The sequence below is a fragment of the Hyperolius riggenbachi genome, chromosome 12 (assembly GCF_040937935.1).
Source record: "Hyperolius riggenbachi isolate aHypRig1 chromosome 12, aHypRig1.pri, whole genome shotgun sequence".
Classification (NCBI taxonomy): Eukaryota; Metazoa; Chordata; class Amphibia; order Anura; family Hyperoliidae; genus Hyperolius; species Hyperolius riggenbachi.
In genome coordinates, this window is record NC_090657.1 from 23,923,522 (window position 1) to 23,946,813 (window position 23,292).

Here is a 23,292-nt window from a genome sequence, read left to right on the forward strand (position 1 = left end):
AGCAAGTGATGGGGTTAGTGAATTAGTTTGTGCAGTTTGCACCAAAGAAGTAAAAACCTTTGTGTGGCCATAACTGCAGCCACACAACTGCTGATTAACTTTTCACCAAAACCACCATGGGCTGATCTGACCCAGGTTAGGATTCCAAAGATCTATGACAAGCTACCAGGCAATATTTAAAAAAAAAATAGTTATCCCAGGTTTGCTGAATCACTTATGTTTTGTACTGTTCTGTTTTGTAGCATTAGGAGAGCACTCCCGTCTTATCTATTAGTCTGTTGGTGCTGCCTGATCTGTCTAAAAGCAATACACACACTTCTAATGTCTTTTGATCTGTATCCTTTCCTTAAATTGACCCTAACATGTAACCTATAAAATATTGAAACGCACCTCTCCCTAAGGTAGCCAGGTACACTCTAGGTGCACCCAGTATAGGTAGCCAGGTATAGGTAGTTTGGTACAGCCTGATGCACAAAGTGCAGGGCACATGCATGAACCGATGGAAAATCCCAGTGACATACTTCCTGTCCAGCAGGGAGTACATCACTTAGCAGGGGCCGTGCCTATGCATATGACCCTGTCAGTGCACTCTGCCGCGGGGTCATACACAAAAAATGAGTGTAAAACCGGCTTTAAAGAGAACCAGAGACTAAGCACCTCATGTATTTTACCATATCTATCAATGGGAACATGACAGTAAACACCTACTCTGCTATTTGTTTCATTCTTCACTGCTTATTCTGCCCGTTATCAGCTCTGATAACAATCCCAGACTGCATGATTATAGCTGAGTCAGTGTTCTGTGATGTTTTTTCAAGCCCAAGTCTGCCCCCTTGTGGCTCTGCTTTGCTGCTATCTTTCCTCCTAGCAGGAATGCACAGCCACAAGGGGGCAGACTTGGGCTTAAAAAGACATCACAGAAGACTGACTCAGCTATAATCATTCCCGGGAAAAGCTAGACTAATGCTCAGTCGGGGATTCTTATCAGAGCTGATAACAGGCAGAATGAGCAGTGAAAAATGAAACAAATAGCAGGGTAGGTGTTTACTGTCATGTTCCCACTGATATATATAGTAATATACATGAGGGTGCTTCGTTTCTGGTTCACTTTAAGAAGCCAGGAAGTTCTTATTGGAAAACTCTTAAGTGTTAAATATGCAGATTAGACAATTGGTTGCATTAATTAAAAATAAAAAAGGAAATGACTTTTGCTTACCTCATTTACCCGTTCTCGAGTATTTGATAAGCGCAGTAATTCTTCATACCTCTGCTGGTATAAATGAAGCAATAACACCAGGTAGAGACTGGGATTCAGCGTGGCCTGCATGGGGGGAGATGGTGCATTATTCTATGCAACATATATTGTGTATGATAGATTGCTTATTCTATTTGTGCTGTGTTCATCAATAAACAGAACATACTGTATGGCAACAGTAAGCACTGCTACATAGAGCCAGTTTTTCAATCCTCTTGATCAGAGTTCCCCAACCCTGTCCTCAAGGCCCAACAGTACGTTTTGCAGAAAACCCCATAAATGAACAGGTGAGGTAATTAGTGTCTCATCAGAGCCGATTAACCTCCTTGCCGGTCTAATTCCCGCCGGCAAGGAGGCAGCGCTGAATTTTTTTTTATTTATTTTTTTTTAAATCATGTAGCGAGCCCAGGGCTTGCTACATGATAGCCGCCGAGCGGCATCCCCCCCACCCACTCTGATCGCCTTCGGCGATTAGAGTAAGCAGGAAATCCCGTTCAGAACGGGATTTCCTGCAGGGCTTCCCCGGTCGCCATGGCGGGATGACGTCATGGACGTCGGGAGGGACGTCGCAGGGAATCCCGATCCACCCCTCAGCGCTGCCTGGCACTGATTAGACAGGCTGCGCAGGGGTGTGGGGCGGGGGGGGGGGGGGGCGACGAGCAGCGGCGATCGAATGTTGCAGGCAGCTAGCAAAGTGCTAGCTGCATGTAACAAAAATAAAAATTATGCAAATCAGCCCAGCGGGGCCTGAGAAATCCTCCTGCGCAGGTTACCCCGAGCTGAGCTCGGGATAACCGGCAAGGAGGTTAACTACCTCTAAGGATTTCCACAAAACATGCACTGTTGGTAGGCCTTGATGACCGGGATGGCGAACACTTCTCTTGATCAGGGCCGGCCTTAGGTTTCACAGTGCCCTGAGCGTAACCAGATTTTGGTGCCCCCTCCCCCATTCATCCTCTTTGTGCATGCACACCCACACACATGTCCCATGTGCAAGATGCCCTTTAGTGTATTTAGGCAGATCCTCCCCCCCCCCTTTGGTGTATATAGGCAGATCCCCCCTTAGTGTAAATAGGCAGACCCCCCCCCCCTCCCTTTAGTGTATAAATGCAGATTCCCCATTTAGTATATATAGGCAGACCCCCCCTCCCCCTTTAGGCAGTTGGGGAACCTTACTTTTGTACTTGTAGCTGGGTAGGGAAGCTGACCAGGAGTCAGGAGTGACAAGCGGGTCTTTCTCTCTGATTAGTACACAGCGCAGACATCGCCCGTGAGCCAGGGGCGGTGCTACTTCGCCCCCATCACTCCATCGTCACCGGGGGGGCGGAGCTTCCACTTACAGCAGCCACAGACGGATCTGGAGCCTGCATCCAGCAGGTAGAAATGCACACAGGGCCAGTTGAATGCCCATCATGTGCACCCCCCCCTGAAAGCCAGCGCCCTGAGCGACGACTCCGACTCGCTCAGGTCAATGGCTGGCCATGCTGTTAACTAACTGGATTGTGTTTGAAACCTAGTTACTGTATCACATCACACCACAGTTGGTCTGTAAACAATATGTGCAGCTCTTGATACGGCAGAGATAAAGAGTTTAGTCTATGATGCCTGACGCATACAAACTACTAGCACTGTTGCCTGCATGGACTGGGAGTCAATCCCTCGGGCGACCGTGTCTAAGTTCTGTACAAACATGCTGCTAACCTGCAGACCAGCAACATGTTCTGTTGCTATGAGGGGAATGAGGGTTAAAGACCTGTTCTCCGCCAAGAGAATCTGCCACTCTGATCTCTCACTGATGCATCGAGAAGGATCGGAGGCTGATTTACACATGCTAGGTTCTTTGCGGAGGTGGTCCGACCAGCCACCTAGGCTGAGAAACTAAGGCCCGCGGGCCAAATATGGCTCCTTTAAGGCTTTTTACTGGCCCATCACACACAAAATGTATTACATATAGATGTGGCCCACTGCACCTTTAAATATTGGTGGCTGCACGTAGAATAGCAGTTCTGGCACCACCCTTCCACATGGAAGCCAGAAAGTAGTCATCCGCTGGCCTCCAATCCTAGGTATGCTTCACTGTCTGGCGCACAAAAACATATTTGGGAACCACATGAATACGTGTGCCCATGTGTAGGGGTGGATAATTTGCAGTTCGTGCGATTACTGGTGAAAGGGGGTTGTTGTTTTTTGTTTTTGTGGGGGTGGGATGACATTATGTCTCACATATGACTTGCTATACTATGGTCAGGATACAGGAAGTTCCTGGTTTACGAACGAGATAGGGATTGTAGGTTCGTTCTTAGCCTAAATCTGTTAAGTCAGAGCATTGTGCCATCTCTGTCCCCTGTACCTCCTCTGTGCCCCCCCTGTGCCTCCAGTGTCCCCCTGTGTCACCCCTGCCCTCTGTGCCTGCTTATACAAGTTTAAAAGCCATTTTTTCTTTGAATTTTTTCAGATTGATTTTCTCAAAAACTACAAGTCCAATTTAAATTTTTTTTTTTTACTTGTTCCCATGAAAACACTGAATCCATGCGTTCGTATCGCCAGGTCGTTTGTCGGGCATTCATAAGTCAGGGACTACCTGTATCTGCACTTGATGTGTTAGTGGCATAACTGCACTTACTAAGTTGGGGGCATACTATCTGCACATGCTGTGTTGGGGGCATAACATCTGCTCTGGTTAAATGGGAGACATGAGGTTGCACTTGTTAGTAGGCACTGTCTGCAATACCTAGTTTCAATACAATGTTTTTCTACATCATGTTATGTATATTGCGGCCCCCCCAGCAGTTAAAGTATTTGTAACTCGGCCCTTGACCGAAAAAGTTTGGGGAACCCTGATCAAGCGTGTACGAGGCTGACGTTACTTACAACTTAAAAAATTGGAACAAAACTTAATGTACTTAATTATGAAAAACATTAGAACTTTCTTTAGAATTGGATATCATTTGCTGTTTTGTTTGTACATTACATGGTTTTATTTTACAGTGTAAAAAAGTGGTGAAGGTGCTCCTTATCTGTGACCGATTCAAGTCTGAGGATTCTTTCTGTAAAAAGACAGTCCCAGGTGTCAAACTTTTCTGTGCTATATGTCCTCGAAGCTTGCGGCTGGCAGTATGGTCATTGTCAACATAACCGCATTGAAGGTATTACCTGAGTTTCCTGGTGCCTTCTGTAGTGCTCACTCAGACTGAAGCCTTCAAAGTCACACTCCACTTTTTGTTTGCACATCTCACAGGACTTCACAGCACTCATTTCAGCTCCTGGAATGTAAAATATATTTGTGGTTTGAGATAGAGTGGAGAGAGCATAATTGATTCTGAAAACATGCTTGTAATCCCAAACACTCTTATATCAGTCAATTTGTGCATAAGGATTAATGGAAGCTCAGATAATTCGCTCCACAATCCAAAAACATTTATAAATATTTTATACAAAGTATTGTATAAAGTAAAAATGTAACAGAAGCATTGCTATCGGTTGGCTCACACCAACTCAGAACTTCCTCTCTGTTCTAAAAGATACACGACAGCATAAACACCTTTTTAAGAAAGGCATTTCTTTGTTACAGCTGATACAGATTCTGCAATAAATCTGCAGTGTGTCCACTTCCTGCTTTCATGGAAGCAGCCATAGTGTTAACATCCTGTGTTTACAAATTAGCAGTTCTGCCATGGCAGAGGAGATTCCTGAGCTGATACAGCCGAGGATATCAAATTACAGTGGTTTAGGCACAGATGAGGTGAATTAGACCGGCTAAACTCTCTAAATACAAACGGTGCATTTCTCTCATTTTCCTTCTGTCCTGTACAAGAGTTCAGGTCCACTTTCATAAGGAACTTATCCAAGGACAGTTGCTTTTGCGGAAATGTGACAATGTACAGTCCCTACACTCAGATTAACTTCAATTCTGCAGCATCAAAGGGAGAACAGCCATCAGCTCAGTTGCAATGCATATACAGTACATTCTTTGCTTGTTTATCTATATGTTGCTTGCTTATCGAGGCAACATTTTTGCTCGTCTTGCAAAGTGCTCTTAAAGGGGAACTGAAGTAAGAGGTATACGGAGGCTGCCATATTTATTTCTTTTTAATCAATGCCTGGCAGCCCTGCTGGTCTATTTCTCTGCAGTAGAATCTGAATAACACCAGAAACAAGCATGCAGCTAGTCTTGTCAGATCTGACTAGATCTGAGTCTGAAACACCTTTAAACCAAGTTACATGCAACTAAAGGTTTTACTGTATTTTCAAATACTAGCTGCTCATTTGCTAAGCTTACTCAAGTGCTCTGTGTGACTTATAGTTCAGTATTAACTGTTAAGATTGTATAGGATTCTGAATGTTGCTACACAGCATAAGGGGGTTAGAAAGCTTTAACCTCCTTGCCGGTCTAAACAATCCGGCAAGGAGGCAGCACCGCACATTTTTTTAATTTCTTTTTTTTTTTAAATCATGTAGCGAGCCAAGGGCTTCGCCTTCGGCGATCAGAGTATGCAGGGAATCCCGTTGAGAACGGGATTTCCTGCAGGGCTTCCCCGGTCGCCATGGCGACGGGGCGGGATGACGTCACCGACGTCATGGACGTCGGGACGTCATAGGGAATCCCGATCCGCCCCTCAACGCTGCCTGGCACTGATTGGCCAGGCAGCGCAGGGCTCTGGGGCGGGGGGAGCGACTCGGCGCGGCGGATTGCGGCGGATCGGCGGTGAGCGGCGGCGATCGGAAGTTACAAGCAGCTAGCAAAGTGCTAGCTGCTTGTAACAAAAAAAAAATTATGCAAATCGGCCCAGCGGGGCTTGAGATATCCTCCTGCGCAGGTTACCCCGAGCTGAGCTCGGGATAACCGGCAAGGAGGTTAAAGGGAAGGGCCAAGCATAATAAAAAAAATGAGTTTCACTTACCTGGAGCTTCTACCAGCCCCATGCAGCCATCCTGTGCCCTCGTAGTCACTCACTGCTGCTCCAGTCCCCCGCTGGCAGCTTGCCGACCTCGGAGGTCGGCGGGCCGCATTGCGTACATTTTTACGCATTCCCGCTACTGCAGCAACATTAACACATACATTTTTACGCATTACTGGTTCAATGCAAATCGGCCCATAAAAATGTATGTGTTAATGTTCCTGCACTAGCGGGAATGCATAAAAATGTACGCAATACGTCCCGCCGACCTCCAAGGTCGGCAAGCTGCCAGCGGGGGACTGGAGCAGCAGTGACTACGAGGGCACAGGATGGCTGCATGGGGCTGGTAGAAGCCCCAGGTAAGTGAAACTCATTTTTTTTATTTTGCTTGAACCTTCCCTTTAAGAATTTCTCTGAAACATTAAAGAGAATCTGTAACCAAAAAGGTTCCCCTGGGGAGTACTCCCCTCGGTAGGGGGAAGCCTCAGGGTCCCAATGAGGCTTCCCCCTCCCCTGTAGCTGCAGGCAATCCAGCGCTGGCTCCCCCGAAGTGTCCGGCATTCCTCCCTCGACAAGCCTGACAAGCGCTGATTTATTTACCTTTCCTGGCTCCAGCGGGGGCGCTGTTGCGGCTTTCTGCATGGAGATAGGCGAAAATAGCAGATCTCTGTCGGGTCCGCTCTACTGGGCAGGTGCAGGAGACTTGCGCTTGTGCAGTAGAGCGGGCCGACAGCGATCGGCTATATCCGCCTATCTCCAAGGCAGAGAGCAGATACTGCGCCTGCGCTGGAGCCGAGAAGGTAAATCTTTACATCCCGCTGTTCGGAAGGGCACAGCAAGACCGCCGTGGGACCGAGGAGGACGGGGGAAGCCTCATTAGGATCCGGAGGCTTCCCCCACCTGAGGTGAGTACCCCCCAGGGGAGGTTTTTAAAGTTACAGGTTTTCTTTAAAATTCTTTATCCAAAAGCGCAATTTTCAATTGCATTTACATGGGTGGAAGAAATAAACTGCGTTTTAGGCCGCCCACGTCTCGTTTTTCCGTGGGTCTGGCTAGGACCTGCGACCGCTGCTGGAATGCTCTGTCTAGCGTGAAGACTAGGAGACATGGGAGGTCTGAGGGGCGTGTCCTCCTCGCATCAGTGCCGCCTGTCACTAACGGTTTTGGGGTATTTCACGCCTTCCTCAGGACCTGCACCATAGAAGCGTTAATAGTTCTTCCTTCACTTTACACAGCACACCTGGAGCCACCCAGTGGAAAAGCTGCACCTTAGTACAAATCTGTTTAAGGGATACAGCCTCTATAATACTCCCTTACCGCCAAAGGACTCCAAGCAGCAGTACAAGATACATCATCCTTCTATTAAGAATTTCTCTGAGCATGTATCTGAATGAGGACATAATACATGACTTTTTTTTATAGTGTGTAGGACTTAAAGAGACACTGAAGCCAAAAAAATTATATGATATAATGAATTGGTTGTGTACTATGAATAATTACTAGAAGATTAGCAGCAAATAAAATATTCCCATATTTTTTTTAAGGTATATAGTGTTTTTTCTAACATTGCATCATTCTCTAATATGTGCAGATTACACAACACTCGGCATTCAAAATGAGTCTTTCAGAGCAGTCTGTGAAGTAATGACCTCTCCTCTGCCAAAGGAAAAGTAAATAGTTAACTAAACAGTTGAGATAATAAAAGTCAGAAAACAGCCCTCTCCACCACTTTGAAAGTCGTAGAGCTTAACGGCTTTTTTGCATAGAGATAACAACTGGAGTTTCTTAACTCTTCCTGTACTGGAAACAATTAGACTGATGTATCTGATCTTAATGTTTTATTTCTTAGCTGTGCTACACATACAAATCATAATATCATCATTTTTTTTTTCACTTCAGTGTCTCTTTAAGGGCTTATTTAGAAAGTGACAATAGAATGACATTTTACACTGCTCCCTGCATTGCTGCACATTTTCAATGGTTCACAAAAAAAACCTCCTGCCTATTTATAACATTGTGAAAAGTTTTTGTGATGGTGAACACCTCTGCAACATACAACAATGTTCTTGTTCTGTCTATGGATTACTAGAAACACGTGACCCAGGGGCAGCAGTTCTGTACAGACATGTTGCTAGCCTGGGTGGGGGGATTTTAGGCAGAGTCAGCCCTAGAACCACCCAATGTGAGTACAAGGCTTTTCTTTTAAAGGACAGATTAACTTTGTAAACATGATCAGCAACCATAATTTCACTTCGTTGCTATTAACTGCTAAATTCAGGACAAAATTCTGCAAAGCCCCCATACATGCGTTCATCATCAAAAGTGCTACATATGTTAAGGAGAATAGCGGGAACAAGACTAAAAATACATTTTAAAAATGCAAGGAAAAAATGTTTTTTAAAGAGTCTGAAGCGAGATTAAAACTCTCTTTTTACCTTATATTCTACATGGGCATGCTTGCCCCAGCTAAAACGCCGCTATCCCGCAGCAGAACTAGGGGTCTTTACCCCCCAAATCCCCCCCTTGGTCGTAGATTTGCTGCTCATAGAGGCAGAGCTAATGGCTGTAGCTCTGCCTCCATGCGCGTCTATCAGCAGCGGATCTCCGCCTCTCCCCCGCCCCTCTCAGTGAAGGAAGACTGAGAGGGGCAGGGAGAGGCGGCGATCAGCGCTGATAGACGCGCTGAGAGGCAGGGATGTGGCCATTAGCCCTGCGTCACATGGAAGCGATCCTAGGACACTTCAGAGGGGATTTGGGGGGTACAGACCCCTCGTTCTGCCGCGGGATAGCGGCGTTTTAGCAGGGGCAAACATGCCCATGTTGAATATAAGGTGAAAAGCGAGTTTTAATCTCGCTTCAGATTCTCTTTAAACTGAGTTTTCTGAGTTTTAAAAAACTTTCTGAAAAAAATCTATTTAACCACTTGCCGACCGCCCACAGCCGATGGGCAGCGGCAAAGTGGACGCCGAAAGGACTGCAATACGCCCAAGGGCGTTGCGTCCTTTCGGCATGCCGGGGGAGCGATCGTGTCATTGATGACGCGCGCTTCCCCCGGCGACTGGCTCCGCCCACCCGCGACGACAACCCGCCGGCCGTTCGGAAGGGCCGGCGGGTTGTTGACCCCGCGATCGCCGCTACAAAGTGTATAATATACTTAGTAATGTTTACAAAGTGTATTTTACAGGCTGCCTCCTGCCCTGGTGGTCCCAGTGTCCGAGGGACCACCAGGGCAGGCTGCAGCCACCCTAGTCTGCACCCAAGCACACTGATTTCCCCCCCCTGCCCCCTGATCGCCCACAGCACCCCTCAGACCCCCCCCCCCCCCGCCCACCCCCCAGACCCCTGTTTACACCCAATCACCCATCAATCACTCCCTGTCACTATCTATCAACGCTATTTTTTTCATTTGGTCCCTAACTGCACCCTGGGGACTCCTGATCACCCCCCCCACCCCTCAGATTCTCCCCAGACCCCCCCCCCCCCCAGACCCCCCCCCCTTCCGGTGTACTGTATGCATCTATCCCCCCTGATCACCCGTCAATCACCCGTCAATCACCCCCTGTCACTGCCACCCATCAATCAGCCCCTAACCTGCCCCTTGCGGGCAATCTGATCACCCACCCACACCAATAGATCGCCCGCAGATCAGGCATCAGATTACCTCTCAAGTGCAGTGTTTACATCTGTTCTCTACCCTAAACACCCACTAATTACCCATCAATCACCCCCTATCACCACCTGTCACTGTTACCTATCAGATCAGACCCTAATCTGCCCCTTGCGGGCACCCAATCACCCGCCCACATGCTCAGATTGCCCTCAGACCCCCCCTTATCAATTCGCCAGTGCATTAATTACATCTGTTCTTTCCTGTAATAACCCACTGATCACCTGTCAATCACCTGCCAATCACCTATCACCCCCTGTCACTGCCACCCATCAATCAGCCCCTAACCTGCCCCTTGCGGGCAATCTGATCACCCACCCACACCATTAGATCGCCCGCAAACCCGCAGTCAGATCACCTCCCAAGTGTATTGTTTACATCTGTTCTCTTCTCTAAACACTCACTAATTACCCATCAATCACCCCCTATCACCACCTGTCACTGTTACCTATCAGATCAGACCCCTATCTGCCCCTAGGGCACCCAATCACCCGCCCACACCCTCAGACCCCAGCCCTGATCACCTCGCCAGTGCATTGCTTGCATCTATTCCCTCCCACTAATCACACCTTGAGACACCCATCAATCACCTCCTGTCACCCCCTAGCACACCTACCCATCAGATCAGGCCCTAATTTGCCCCGCGTGGGCTCCTGATCATTCGGCCAAACCCTCAGATCCCCCTCAGACCCCCTTCCGATCACCTCCCCAGTGCATTGATTGCATCTATTTTCCCCTCTAACCACCCCCTGAGACACCCATCAATCACCTCCTGTCACCCCAAATCCCCCCCCCCCCCTAGCACTCCTATCCATCAGATCAGGCCCAATACAACCTGTCATCTAAAAGGCCACCCTGCTTATGACCGGTTCCACAAAATTCGCCCCCTCATAGACCACCTGTCATCAAAATTTGCAGATGCTTATACCCCTGAACAGTCATTTTGAGACATTTGGTTTCCAGACTACTCACGGTTTTGGGCCCCTAAAATGCCAGGGCAGTATAGGAACCCCACAAGTGACCCCTTTTTAGAAAAATATACACCCCAAGGTATTCTGTTAGGTGTATGACGAGTTCATAGAAGATTTTATATTTTTGTCACAAGTTATTGTGGAAATTGATTTTTATTGTTTTTTCACAAAGTGTCATTTTTCACTAACTTGTGACAAAAAATAAAATCTTCTATGAACTCACCATACACCTAACGGAATACCTTGGGGTGTCTTCTTTCTAAAATGGAGAGAGATTTGGGGGTAGTGAGCCCCTCAAGGCGCGATCTGGCCACCAAAGTGGTTTACTCGGCTGTTACCATAAACACTATGTATAAAACACAGAAAAAAAGAGGAGCGCTCTGAGAGTCAATACATCAGGAGGCAGAGAAAGGTGGAATGGTCTCACCTGTTTGTAGTGTGGCCAGCACCGTGCTTAGCCGCGATAAGCAGGCGTCCCTCTAAGCCAGCCGGGGACCAAGCTTTCCGTGTCGACAGGGCGGAAGTCCGTGACGTCATTCTCCCAGTACTCCTAGCGGTGGTTGCTATGGGGACCTGGACGCTTCCTCCAACACACGCACAGAGCGTGGTGAGCGGCGTCCGGTCCTCCGTAGAGGTAGAAAGACGGAGTGGGGAGGATAGTAGTGCAATAAGCACATAGGCAGGGATAATTAAAAAAGGTTTAATGCACAAGCATAGGCATAGACAACGCGTTTCGCGGGGAAACAACCCCCGCTTTTTCAAGTCAAAGCTTACAAAAACATAGGGGAAACAGCCCCTTATATATCAGCCAATCAATCCATTCTACAGGGTAACTACGGAGTCCCAGTGAATCCAAAAAGATCCCAGCTACCGTATAGTATAGAATAGAAGGGAAATAAGTAAGGATATGAGATTCAATGTACTAGGGAAAGGACACCCAGTGTCAACAGAGGGAGTACCCATACCCAAACAGTAAATCCAATAGTAATAGAGAGAGTACAACAGAGAGAGTACCCATACCCAGACAGTGGTTACAATAGTCATCCCTGACCGTAGCCCTCTAGACCACTGTTAACAACAATACAGCAACACTGCATATACAGGGTTAACATACAAACCAATACATATAAAACCATAAAATAGTTGTCATTTTCATACCCACACATGTGTGGGTGTGAAGACGGCGCACCCGTAGAGCGTGGCACGCACATGCCCACGCACCCGTATGCGCACGTCACCACACCCACCCACCAGGCCCCGGATCTCCCCCCCCCCCCCCCCCCCAAGGCTGGCACTACATCATGCACTGCAGGTGGCTCATCTCCTCCAGGCATTTGTTAAGCCCTCCCGGCTCTAGCGTCCCCAATTTTAGGATCCAATAGGATTCCCGTCTGCAGAGAATACGATATTTCTCATGTTTGTTAGAATGGTGCACCTGCTCTATGATAGTAGCCCTCAATACATTGAAATCCCTATTATGTACTAGGTTACAATGGTTGGACACTCCATGTTTGGGTTCCCCCTTGGTGACATTGGATCTGTGTTTATTCAGACGAGTTTGGAATTTCTGGGTGGTTCGACCCACGTAACCCAGGTTACATGGGCAAACCAAAAGATAGACCACATATGTACTCTGGCAGTTCACGTGACTCTTTATCGGGAATTGTATAGAACCATTAATCTGGAAGGTAACTGCACCATCATTAAGGGTGCTACAACAGAGGCATCGTCTGGACTTACATGAATAGCACCCCAGTTTGGCCTGGTTGTCATCATTGGTAGCAATTCCATTCGATGGCAATCTACTGGGTGCTATGTAGCCCCTGATGGTTTTGCCTCTTCGGAACACCAGTTGGGGTTTGGGGGGGGGAGGGTGTGCTTCAGTACCCAGTAGATTGCCATCGAATGGAATTGCTACCAATGATGACAACCAGGCCAAACTGGGGTGCTATTCATGTAAGTCCAGACGATGCCTCTGTTGTAGCACCCTTAATGATGGTGCAGTTACCTTCCAGATTAATGGTTCTATACAATTTCCGATAAAGAGTCACGTGAACTGCCAGAGTACATATGTGGTCTATCTTTTGGTTTGCCCATGTAACCTGGGTTACGTGGGTCGAACCACCCAGAAATTCCAAACTCGTCTGAATAAACACAGATCCAATGTCACCAAGGGGGAACCCAAACATGGAGTGTCCAACCATTGTAACCTAGTACATAATAGGGATTTCAATGTATTGAGGGCTACTATCATAGAGCAGGTGCACCATTCTAACAAACATGAGAAATATCGTATTCTCTGCAGACGGGAATCCTATTGGATCCTAAAATTGGGGACGCTAGAGCCGGGAGGGCTTAACAAATGCCTGGAGGAGATGAGCCACCTGCAGTGCATGATGTAGTGCCAGCCTTGGGGGGGGGGGGGTGATCCGGGGCCTGCTGGGTGGGTGGGTGTGGTGACGTGCGCATACGGGTGCGTGGGCGTGTGCGTGCCACGCTCTACGGGTGCGCCGTCTTCACGCCCACACATGTGTGGGTATGAAAATGACAACTATTTTATGGTTTTATATGTATTGGTTTGTATGTTAACCCTGTATATGCAGTGTTGCTGTATTGTTGTTAACAGTGGTCTAGAGGGTTACGGTCAGGGATGACTATTGTAACCACTGTCTGGGTATGGGTACTCTCTCTGTTGTACTCTCTCTATTACTATTGGATTTACTGTTTGGGTATGGGTACTCCCTCTGTTGACACTGGGTGTCCTTTCCCTAGTACATTGAATCTCATATCCTTACTTATTTCCCTTCTATTCTATACTATACGGTAGCTGGGATCTTTTTGGATTCACTGGGACTCCGTAGTTACCCTGTAGAATGGGTTGATTGGCTGATATATAAGGGGCTGTTTCCCCTATGTTTTTGTAAGCTTTGACTTGAAAAAGCGGGGGTTGTTTCCCCGCGAAACGCGTTGTCTATGCCTATGCTTGTGCATTAAACCTTTTTTAATTATCCCTGCCTATGTGCTTATTGCACTACTATCCTCCCCACTCCGTCTTTCTACCTCTACGGAGGACCGGACGCCGCTCACCACCCTCTGTGCGTGTGTTGGAGGAAGCGTCCAGGTCCCCATAGCAACCACCGCTAGGAGTACTGGGAGAGTGACGTCACGGACTTCCGCCCTGTCGACACGGAAAGCTTGGTCCCCGGCTGGCTTAGAGGGACGCCTGCTTATCGCGGCTAAGCACGGTGCTGGCCACACTACAAACAGGTGAGACCATTCCACCTTTCTCTGCCTCCTGATGTATTGACTCTCAGAGCGCTCCTCTTTTTTCTGTTTTTTCTTTCTAAAATGGGGTCACTTGTGGAGTTCCTATACTGCCCTGGCATTTTAGGGGCCCTAAACTGTGAGGAGTAGTCTAGAAAACAAATGCCTCAAAATGACCTGTGAATAGGACGTTGGGCCCCTTAGCGCACCTAGGCTGCAAAAAAGTGTCACATGTGGTATCGCCATACTCGGGAGAAGTAGTATAATGTGTTTTGGGGTGTATTTTTACACATACCCATGCTGGGTGGGAGAAAGCGCTCTGTAAATGGACAATTGTGTGTAAAAAAAATCAAAAAATTTGTCATTTACAGAGATATTTCTCCCACCCAGCATGGGTATGTGTAAAAATACACCACAAAACACATTATACTACTTGTCCTGAGTACAGCGGTACCACGTGTGGCACTTTTTTGTGGCACACCCAAAGGTATTACGTTAGGAGTATGGTGTGTTCATAGAAGATTTTATTTTTTGTCAAAAGTTAACGGAAAATGACACTTTGTGAAAAATGACAATTAAAATCAATTTCCGCTTACTTGTGACAAAAAATAAAATCTTCTATGAACTCACCATCCTCCTAACGGAATACCTTTGGGTGTCTTCTTTCTAAAATGGGGTCATTTGTGGGGTTCCTATACTGCCCTGGCATTTTAGGGGCCCTAAACCGTGAGGAGTAGTCTGGAAATCAAATTCCGCAAAATGACCTGTGAAATCCTAGAGGTACTCATTGGACTTTGGGCCCTTTAGCGCAGTTAGGGTGCAAAAAAGTGCCACACATGTGGTATTGCCGTACTCAGGAGAAGTAGTATAATGTGTTTTGGGGTGTATTTTTACACATACCCATGCTGGGTGGGAGAAATATCTCTGTAAATGGACAATTGTGTGTAAAAAAATAAATAAAAAAATCGTCATTTACAGAGATATTTCTCCCACCCAGCATGGGTATGTGTAAAAATACACCCCAAAACACATTATACTACTTCTCCTGAGTACGGCATAACCACATGTGTGGCACTCTTTTGCAGCCTAACTGCGCTAAGGGGCCCAAAGTCCAATGAGCACCTTTAGGCTTTAAAGGGGTGCTTACAATTTAGCACCTACCAAAATGTCAGGACAGTAAACACACCCCACAAATGACCCCATTTTGGAAAGTAGACCCTTCAAGGTATTCAGAGAGGAGCATAGTGAGTCCGTGGCAGATTTCATTTTTTTTTGTCGCAAGTTAGAAGAGATGGAAAATTTTTCAATTTTTTTTTTTGTCACAAAGTGTCATTTTCCGCTAACTTGTGACAAAAAAAAAAATCTTCTATGAACTCACCATGCCTCTCAGTGAATACTTTGGGATGTCTTCTTTCCAAAATGGGGTCATTTGGGGGGTATTTATACTATCCTGGAATTTTAGCACCTCATGAAACATGACAGGTGGTCATAAAAGTCAGTGATGCTCCAAAATGGGAAAATTCACCATTGGCACCATAGTTTGTAAACGCTATAACTTTTACCCAATCCAATAAATATACACTGAATGTTTTTTTTTTTATTAAAGACATGTAGCAGAATAACTTTTGCGCTCAAATGTATAGGAAATTTTACTTTATTTGAAAAATGTCAGCACAGAAAGTTAAACAAGTCATTTTTTTGACAAAATTCATGTCTATTTTGATGAATATCCACTTTGTCCTTCAATACAGTATATCTACGTCAGCTGTGGCTCTCTCCAAGCCACAGCGACATAGATATACTGACCTGCTTGCAGCCCTGTTGTGCAGGAACAGGTGCGCTTCAGAGCGCACCTCCCGGCACTAACAGCTGCAATACTAATTGGTGAAAGGGAAAATGTTCCCTTGTAGCCAATTAGTAACCACCCCGCGGATGAACGATCACCGCTGTAGCAAACAGCGTGATCATTCATCTCTCCCCTCCGTGGTCGGATCTGCTAAAAGAAAAGGATCAGAAAGCAGCCTGACTCACCTTTTCCTGTTCCAGCGACCAGCCTGCAGCCCAAGCCTCCGATCGCCGCTCTGCACGCAGCCCTGTGATGCTGAATAGCCGAGTCCTGGCTTGATGACGTCATCAAGCCGGGACCCGGTAACCGGCATCACAGGGCTGCGTGCAGAGCGGCGATCGGAGGCTTGGGCTGCAGGCTGGTCGCTGGAACGAGATAAGGTGAGTCAGGCTGCTTTCTAATCCTTTTTTTTTTAACAGATCTGGCCACCGAGGGGGCTGCATAGGTGGGGGGTGGGGGATCTGGCTGGCTCCTATGGGGGTGCGTGGACCCCTGGTGGGGGGTGGGGGGTAAAATGTGCAGCTAGGGGGGGGGACAATAAAATAAGAGGGGGTACAATTTTAATTTATGTGTATAATTTTATACTGGGGGCAGATCTGGCTATAATGGTGGGGGGCCCTAATCCAGGGTGCACCCGCTAATCCTGAGGGCGCATCTGGCTATAATGGGGGACCACTATTCCTGGGGACACATATGGACACATGAGGGGCAGCAATCCTGGGGATACATCTATCTATCTATGCTGGGAGGTGCCAAACACAGAGGACACATCGGGCTATACTGGGGGTGACTGATATTGGGGACACATCTGGCTATAAGGGGGGGTCTGATACTCAGGACACATTTTGCTATCTATACTGGGGGACAGAATACTGGTGACATGTTTTTATCTTCTGTGGCACTTTATTTTTAAACTGGAATTGATAAAAACTGAGCAAAAATGCATTTTTTTCATTTTTCCCCTCTTTTTCCCATTAAAATGCATAGAAAACTTTTTTGGTCTAGGGACAAAATACCCGCCAATGAAAGTCTAGTTTGTCCTGAAAAAAACGATACCTAGATCATTTTGGTGTCGTGAGTAGGGATAAAGTTATGGCTGATTAAAAAGGGACACCGCTAAAGCGTCAAAACTGCTCTGGTCAATAAGGGGAAAACAAGGTCTGGATGCGAAGTGGATATAATAAAAACTAAAAATCGCAGCAGCAAACAAATAGCACCAAAAGAAAGCTGTATTAGTGACAAGAAAAGGAGGTACAATTAATTTAGGTAGTAGGTTGTATGACCGAGCAATAAACCGTGAAAGCTGCAGTGGTCTGAATGGAGAAAAAGGCTCTGGTCCTTAAGGGGTAGAAAGACTGTGGTCCTCAAGTGGTTAAAATGCATTTTGACTTGTTGCCTCTAACATACATATGCAATTCTGGTGACAACAGTATGTATGGGGATATTGCAATTAAATGATGGTCGGCATGACATTTTGTGAAATCAATTTGTAATTTTGCATATTTTTTGCATAATAAATTGAATTTCCAAATCCTAATTATGCATAGCTGTAATTGTGAAAATCCATGTGAATTTCACGTAATCATGATGTGGCCAATGCTGTATGGCTGTATATGGGGCACAGAAGGAGAGAAGGTTGGGAGGGAAGCATTTACAGACCATGAACTTGGCTGTATGATGTGTAATGTCTGACTCAAGATAATATAACAATGGAAGATTCATGAAGATGAAACGCTATTAGTTTCAGTGTATACAGAAATCTGAAACATATGTGACAGCTTGTGGTGTGTTTGAAGAACGTACATGACATGAATGAAAGGTACATTTTCTCAGAATTACAAGTCACAAAAAATAATGAACCATGTTTTATAGACAAACAATGTTTCGTGAAATGATGGCGAATATAATCTAAAAATCATGTTGCTAGTCTCTACTTGATAAAATGAGCAATTCCATCTTCATGAGTATTAAAAAAATGCATATAAACATCGTATACAAGATAAAAAGGTTTTAAAGAAATTCTTTAACAACATTTTCAGCCTTATTCTATCCTATAAGTTCCTATACCTGTTCTAATGTGGTCTGGATTAATGCAGCCTTTTCTAGTTGCACTGTCTATATATCTAATCATCTTTTCTTTGTCAAGCTTTGTCGACACAGGGAGGAAGGAGCTGCCTCTGCTGCGATAGGGAGCAGTTATGCACGCCCCCTGCACACCCCCTCCAGGCTCTGTGTGTGTGTGCGCTTTGCTTATTGCATTTTGTAAGGCTGAGGGGGAAGGGAGCTGCTGCCTGTCGCATGCAAATTGTGACTAAACTCAGGCTGGAGTGCAGATAATTCACTTTTGTAAAACCTGTACTATACTGTAACATGAGAATATATATATATATATATATATATATATATATATATATATATATATATATATATATATATATATATATATATATACATACACACACTAGTGTGTGCATGTATATATCTATATATACACATACATCACTTCCTGGTTGGCAGCCATGTTTGTAAACACTACCTAAATCTGGCGATTAAAAGCCAGGATCGCGGCAGGGAGCAGCGGAAACGACACATAGGGACCCAAGAGATCACAGTGACTTGATTGGTATGTTTTTTTATTGTACAAATCGGATAGTACAGATTCTCTTTAAACAAGTTGCTGCATAAAGGAACCAAGTTGCTTTCTTAACATAAATGGCTAAAGCTCAGCCTAGCATAGCAAGCGCTTGCTTATTTTAATATCAGCAGTTGGTGCTGAGGTATTTATAGATGAGTAATCTGTCCCATCAGATTTCCGAGAATGACAAGCCAATAAGCTTCTGCTTTGTGAGATAAAGGACCTCCCCCTTCCCTCTCCAAATACTTCCAGTGGGTGATCATAAAACTTATCAGAGCTCCAGTAACTTTTCCTGTCAGCAGAGTCTGCTCAGGATTATATTAAAGTTGACCTCGTAGTACGAACCTCAGAGTAAATGTTAGCATCAGTTAAAGTGACTCTGTAACAAAAATTACGTTTTTTCTACCATCCTACAAGTTCCAAAACCTATTCTAATGTGTTCTGGCTCACTGCAGCACTTTGTACTATCATGGTCTCTGTAATATATCAATGTATCTTTCCCCTGTCAGACTTGTCGGCCTGTGTCAGGAAGGCTGCCCACTCTTCCGTGCTGGTCTGTTCCTCTATGCACACTCCAGTGTGTGTTTTATTTACATAAGCTAGCAGCGTCTCTATCTTATCAGTGACACAGGGAGGAAGGAGCTGCCTCTGCTGTGATGGGGAGAAGTTATGCACGCCCCCTGCACACCCGATCCCGGCTCTGTGTGTGTGTGAGCAATTCTCACATTCCTTACTGCCACTATACTTATAATGTCCTTAACGTGTAATATTCACACTGTCTGTCCTTGTATTGTTTTTGTTTGTGTGTGTTAAGCAACTGCCAAGACAAATTCCTTGTAGGTGCAAACTTACTTGGCGAAAATAAATTGATTCTGATTCTGATAGAAGAGAGCTGGCTGTGAAAGTAGCTGGCTGACACATACTGAGGAATTACAAACACAGGCACAGGCAGAGCTGTCTGCAGGAAGCCTGTAATGTTCAGTGCATGAGAGAAGAAGGGGACAGAAGGTAAACACACAAATGATCTTTTGAGATTCAAAAGGAAAGCTGTATACAGCCTGCTTGTGTATGGATGTATTTTCTATGTGTGGACATATTGTACATCAATCTACTTCCTGTTTTGGTGGCCATTTTGTTTGTTTATAAACAAACTTTTAAAAACTGTTTTTGACTACTTTTAATGCGACGGGGAGCGGCGAAATTGTGACAGAGGGTAATAGGAGATGTCCCCTAACGCACTGGTATGTTTACTTTTGTGCGATTTTAACAATACAGATTCTCTTTAATGCTTGCTGTCAACATAAAGCCCCCATGAGTCTCTCTCCTCCAGCTGTTTTATTGTTGCTACATCTTCCCCTCCCATCGTAGGAGCATCTTGGCCTCTGAATGGGTGCAGAAGTCAGAGGATGATGTCACAGTGGCATACCTTCACTTTCACTATTTAGAAGGGCAGGGTGGCAAGACCTGCCAGGTCTGAGTACAAATTGAAAAGGCAGCTGTGCAATTACTGAATTTCTATGATAGAACGCGGAAAAGCCCCCACGTGTACTGGCGGCAAGGCGGCTGATTCCGCGTCCGGCGCGGCAGTTTGCACGCAGCAGCGTGCGTCTGGTGTGGCTGGGCCTGTTGGTTCACACAGGCTGAGGAATACGCGCGCGCTGAGAGGCAGAACCTTTATGACAAACAAGGAGGGATCAGCTGACCACGTTGGTCAGCAGACATCAAAGCAAGTGGCTATTGGTTGATCGCTGATGGGTGGCGCCGGAGAGTGCTGCGCTATATATAGTCACTGCTGGTCAGTCTCAAGTTTTCTGCCGTTGCGAACACTTACGTGGAAGCACTCAGACCTTAGTCAGATACTACAGTGTGTTAGAACCAGGAGGACCTGGGAATTCACACTGAGCCAGATTACTTCTGTGTATTATTGTGTTATACTTCAGACTAGTTCCAGGGTGTTGAGACCATGGACCTCACACCCAAGATTAGGGACTCTGTGTTATCATTCTGTTATACTTCAGACTAGTTCCAGGGTGTCGAGACCACGGACCTCACACCCAAGATTAGGGACTCTGTGTTATCATTCTGTTATACTCCAGACTAGTTCCAGGGTGTAGAGACCACGGACCTCACACCCAAGTCTAGGAATACGCTGTACCATCATATTATACTTCAGACTAGTTCCAGGGTGTAGAGACCATAGACCTCACACCCAAGACTAGGCATTGTTGATATCGGTTATGACCTATTGCATTTCTGACTATCCCTCTGCTTTCTGATTCGGTACCTACGCATATCTGATTATCTGTTGCCAAACCCTGCCTGCCTTTGGATACCGAATCAGCCTTCTGTCTATGTACCTTGTCTGTGTGTGTTGCCGACCTGGCTTGCCCGACCTAGAGAGCTATCGCTCTCTTTAACAGATAGTCTCCAGACCTGCTAGTGACATCCACCTTCAGGTGTCACTCACCCACAGGTTCTTCCCACCTTCAGCCTGGGACTCCACCCCTTTGGAGGCCTCAGGCTGCTGGAAGGTTTTTGTACTTCCAAAAAAGACGGTATCGCCCATACTGCCAGAGACCACCTGCTCCTCGGGTGGTCTTACTCAAACTCATTACGGTTGCACCAAACACTCACACTATAAAGGTGTCCAGAGGTTAGTTATACTTAGATTATCGGTGATTCTGCAGATCATCAATAATCAGGTATAATCTGTATTCTTGGTGATACTGCAGATCGCCAATAATCAGATTCTCTCTGTGTGCTGACACCGAGCGTTACAATTTCATATTGTAAGTTCAGAACTTCTTTACCGTTAGTGCACATGCTCTTTTTGACTTCTGTTTACTTTTCAGTTATGGTCAACTTGGCATAAATTCATCTTTGAACTACAGCAATGAAAGCGAAACAAGTCAGCCTGAGAATTAAACAGCTAATATTGAATCGGTGTTGAATATCCATGTACACTATCCCTAAGGCTGGTTTGATGATAGTTTCTTCCCATTCAATGTGTTTTAACAACTTACCCTGAACAGTTGCGCACTCTGTCTTTCTGCTGACATTGCATTTGTGTAGCAAGCAACTCTGTATTAGAGTGGGAAGATCAGCCTTACAGCCAGGCAGCTGAGCTTTACAGAAAAAGCTATGCAATGACAGCTTCAGCATTACTCTCTGACAGCTCTACCCTGAAAGTATGCAATTTACTCACTACTTTTTCTAGTAGTCTGGAAAAGCCCAGCGTAACTTTATAAAATACTTGGCACATATGATTAGATATTTATAGTACAGAGAAAGGCATTTTATGTCCCACTGTGTCGTTGATATGGATATCTTGTGAATGAGAAACTGGTGGTGGCATTTCATCAACAAATCCATGCACTGATGGCAGGGAAGGACTCTGCAGACTGAAGTATAGACACTTTCCCATGTTTCCTACCTCTGCTTCCCTCCCTTGCTGCATGAAGCAAATATACTTTATTTGGGATAAATAACAGATCTAAACTGAGATGGCCCCCGTAAACAAATATGGCCAATGGCTAGATACACCCTGCTCCTCTGTGTGTATATATATATATATATATATAGTGCAGCCATACTGCACACAGAGGTTTTTGTGAAACCGGAAATAACTGGACAGAAGCTGCTACCTAAAGAGGAACTCCAGTGAAAATAATGTAATAAAAAAATGCTTTATTTTTACAATAATAATTATGGATAAATGATTTAGTCAGTGTTTTAAATCCTTTTAAATCCCCGATTTACATTCTGACATTTATCACATGGTGACATTTTTACTGTTGGCAGGTTATGTAGCTGATGCATGCTTTTTTGGCAGTTGTAAACAGCTATTACCCACAATGCAGCAAGGTTCACAGACAGGAAACTGCCTGGAGTACCACGGTCCTCAGTTTCTTGTGGGAGGGGTTTCACCACAATATCAACCATGCAGAGCCCACTGATGGTCTGTTTGTGACAAGGAATAGCTTTCTCATGTAAAAGGGGGTATCAGCTACTGATTGGGATAAAGTTCAATTCTTGGTCGGAGTTTCTCTTTAAGTCCAATACAGATACTGCATATTTCATGCTGCCCTGCTGGCCCTTGCATTGTGATGGGAGTACAGGATGGCCTCTAATCGAGCCCTCCTGTAAACTAGCAACCTAGTGTTAGTTGTGCTTAAAGGACAACTGTACTAAGACGGGATATGGAGGCTGCCATATTTATTTCCTTTTACGCAATACCAGTTGCCTGGCTATCCTGCTGATCCTCTGCCTCAAATACTTTAAGCCATAGACCCTGAACAAGCATGCAGCAGATCAGGTGTTTCTGACATTGTCAGATCTGAGAAGATTAGCTGCATGCTTGTTTCTGGTGTGATTCAGACACTCATGCAGTCAAATAGATCAGTAGGACTGACAATTGGTATTGATAGAAGCAAATTAATATGACAGCCTCCATGTACCCCTCCCAGCAATTGTCCTTTAAAGACACTGGTAGAGGCACCCTTGATGATTCTTAATTATAGGCACTCACATTCGAGACTGAAAGCTTTCAAGGAACTTTCATTGACCTGAGGAAGGGAAATGCATTGTCCATTGTGCATGAATAAAACATACCTTTTCCATTAATTTTTGGATTGTCCTTCTGAGAAGTTAAGATGTTACATTTCTCACCCATGTTATAGTTTTTACAGTTAAGAATCAAGGGTGCCTTCATCAGGCGCTTAGCATAGTCCACACCAGTGTTGCCAACTCATCCCTT

At 45.6% G+C, this 23,292-nt stretch overlaps 1 protein-coding gene across 2 annotated transcripts in view; it reads right to left on the reverse strand.

The window, feature by feature from the left end:
• Window positions 1-23,292, reverse strand: part of LOC137541463 (probable E3 ubiquitin-protein ligase MARCHF10) — a 115,491-nt gene that overhangs the window by 14,284 nt on the left and 77,915 nt on the right. For both annotated transcript variants that reach the window (XM_068262771.1, XM_068262770.1), the window contains exons 8-9: window positions 4,409-4,518; window positions 1,217-1,321 (exon numbers count right to left, since the gene is read on the reverse strand). In XM_068262771.1, the coding sequence (XP_068118872.1) occupies window positions 1,217-1,321; window positions 4,409-4,518 (215 nt within the window). The remainder of the gene's footprint in view (window positions 1-1,216; window positions 1,322-4,408; window positions 4,519-23,292) is intronic.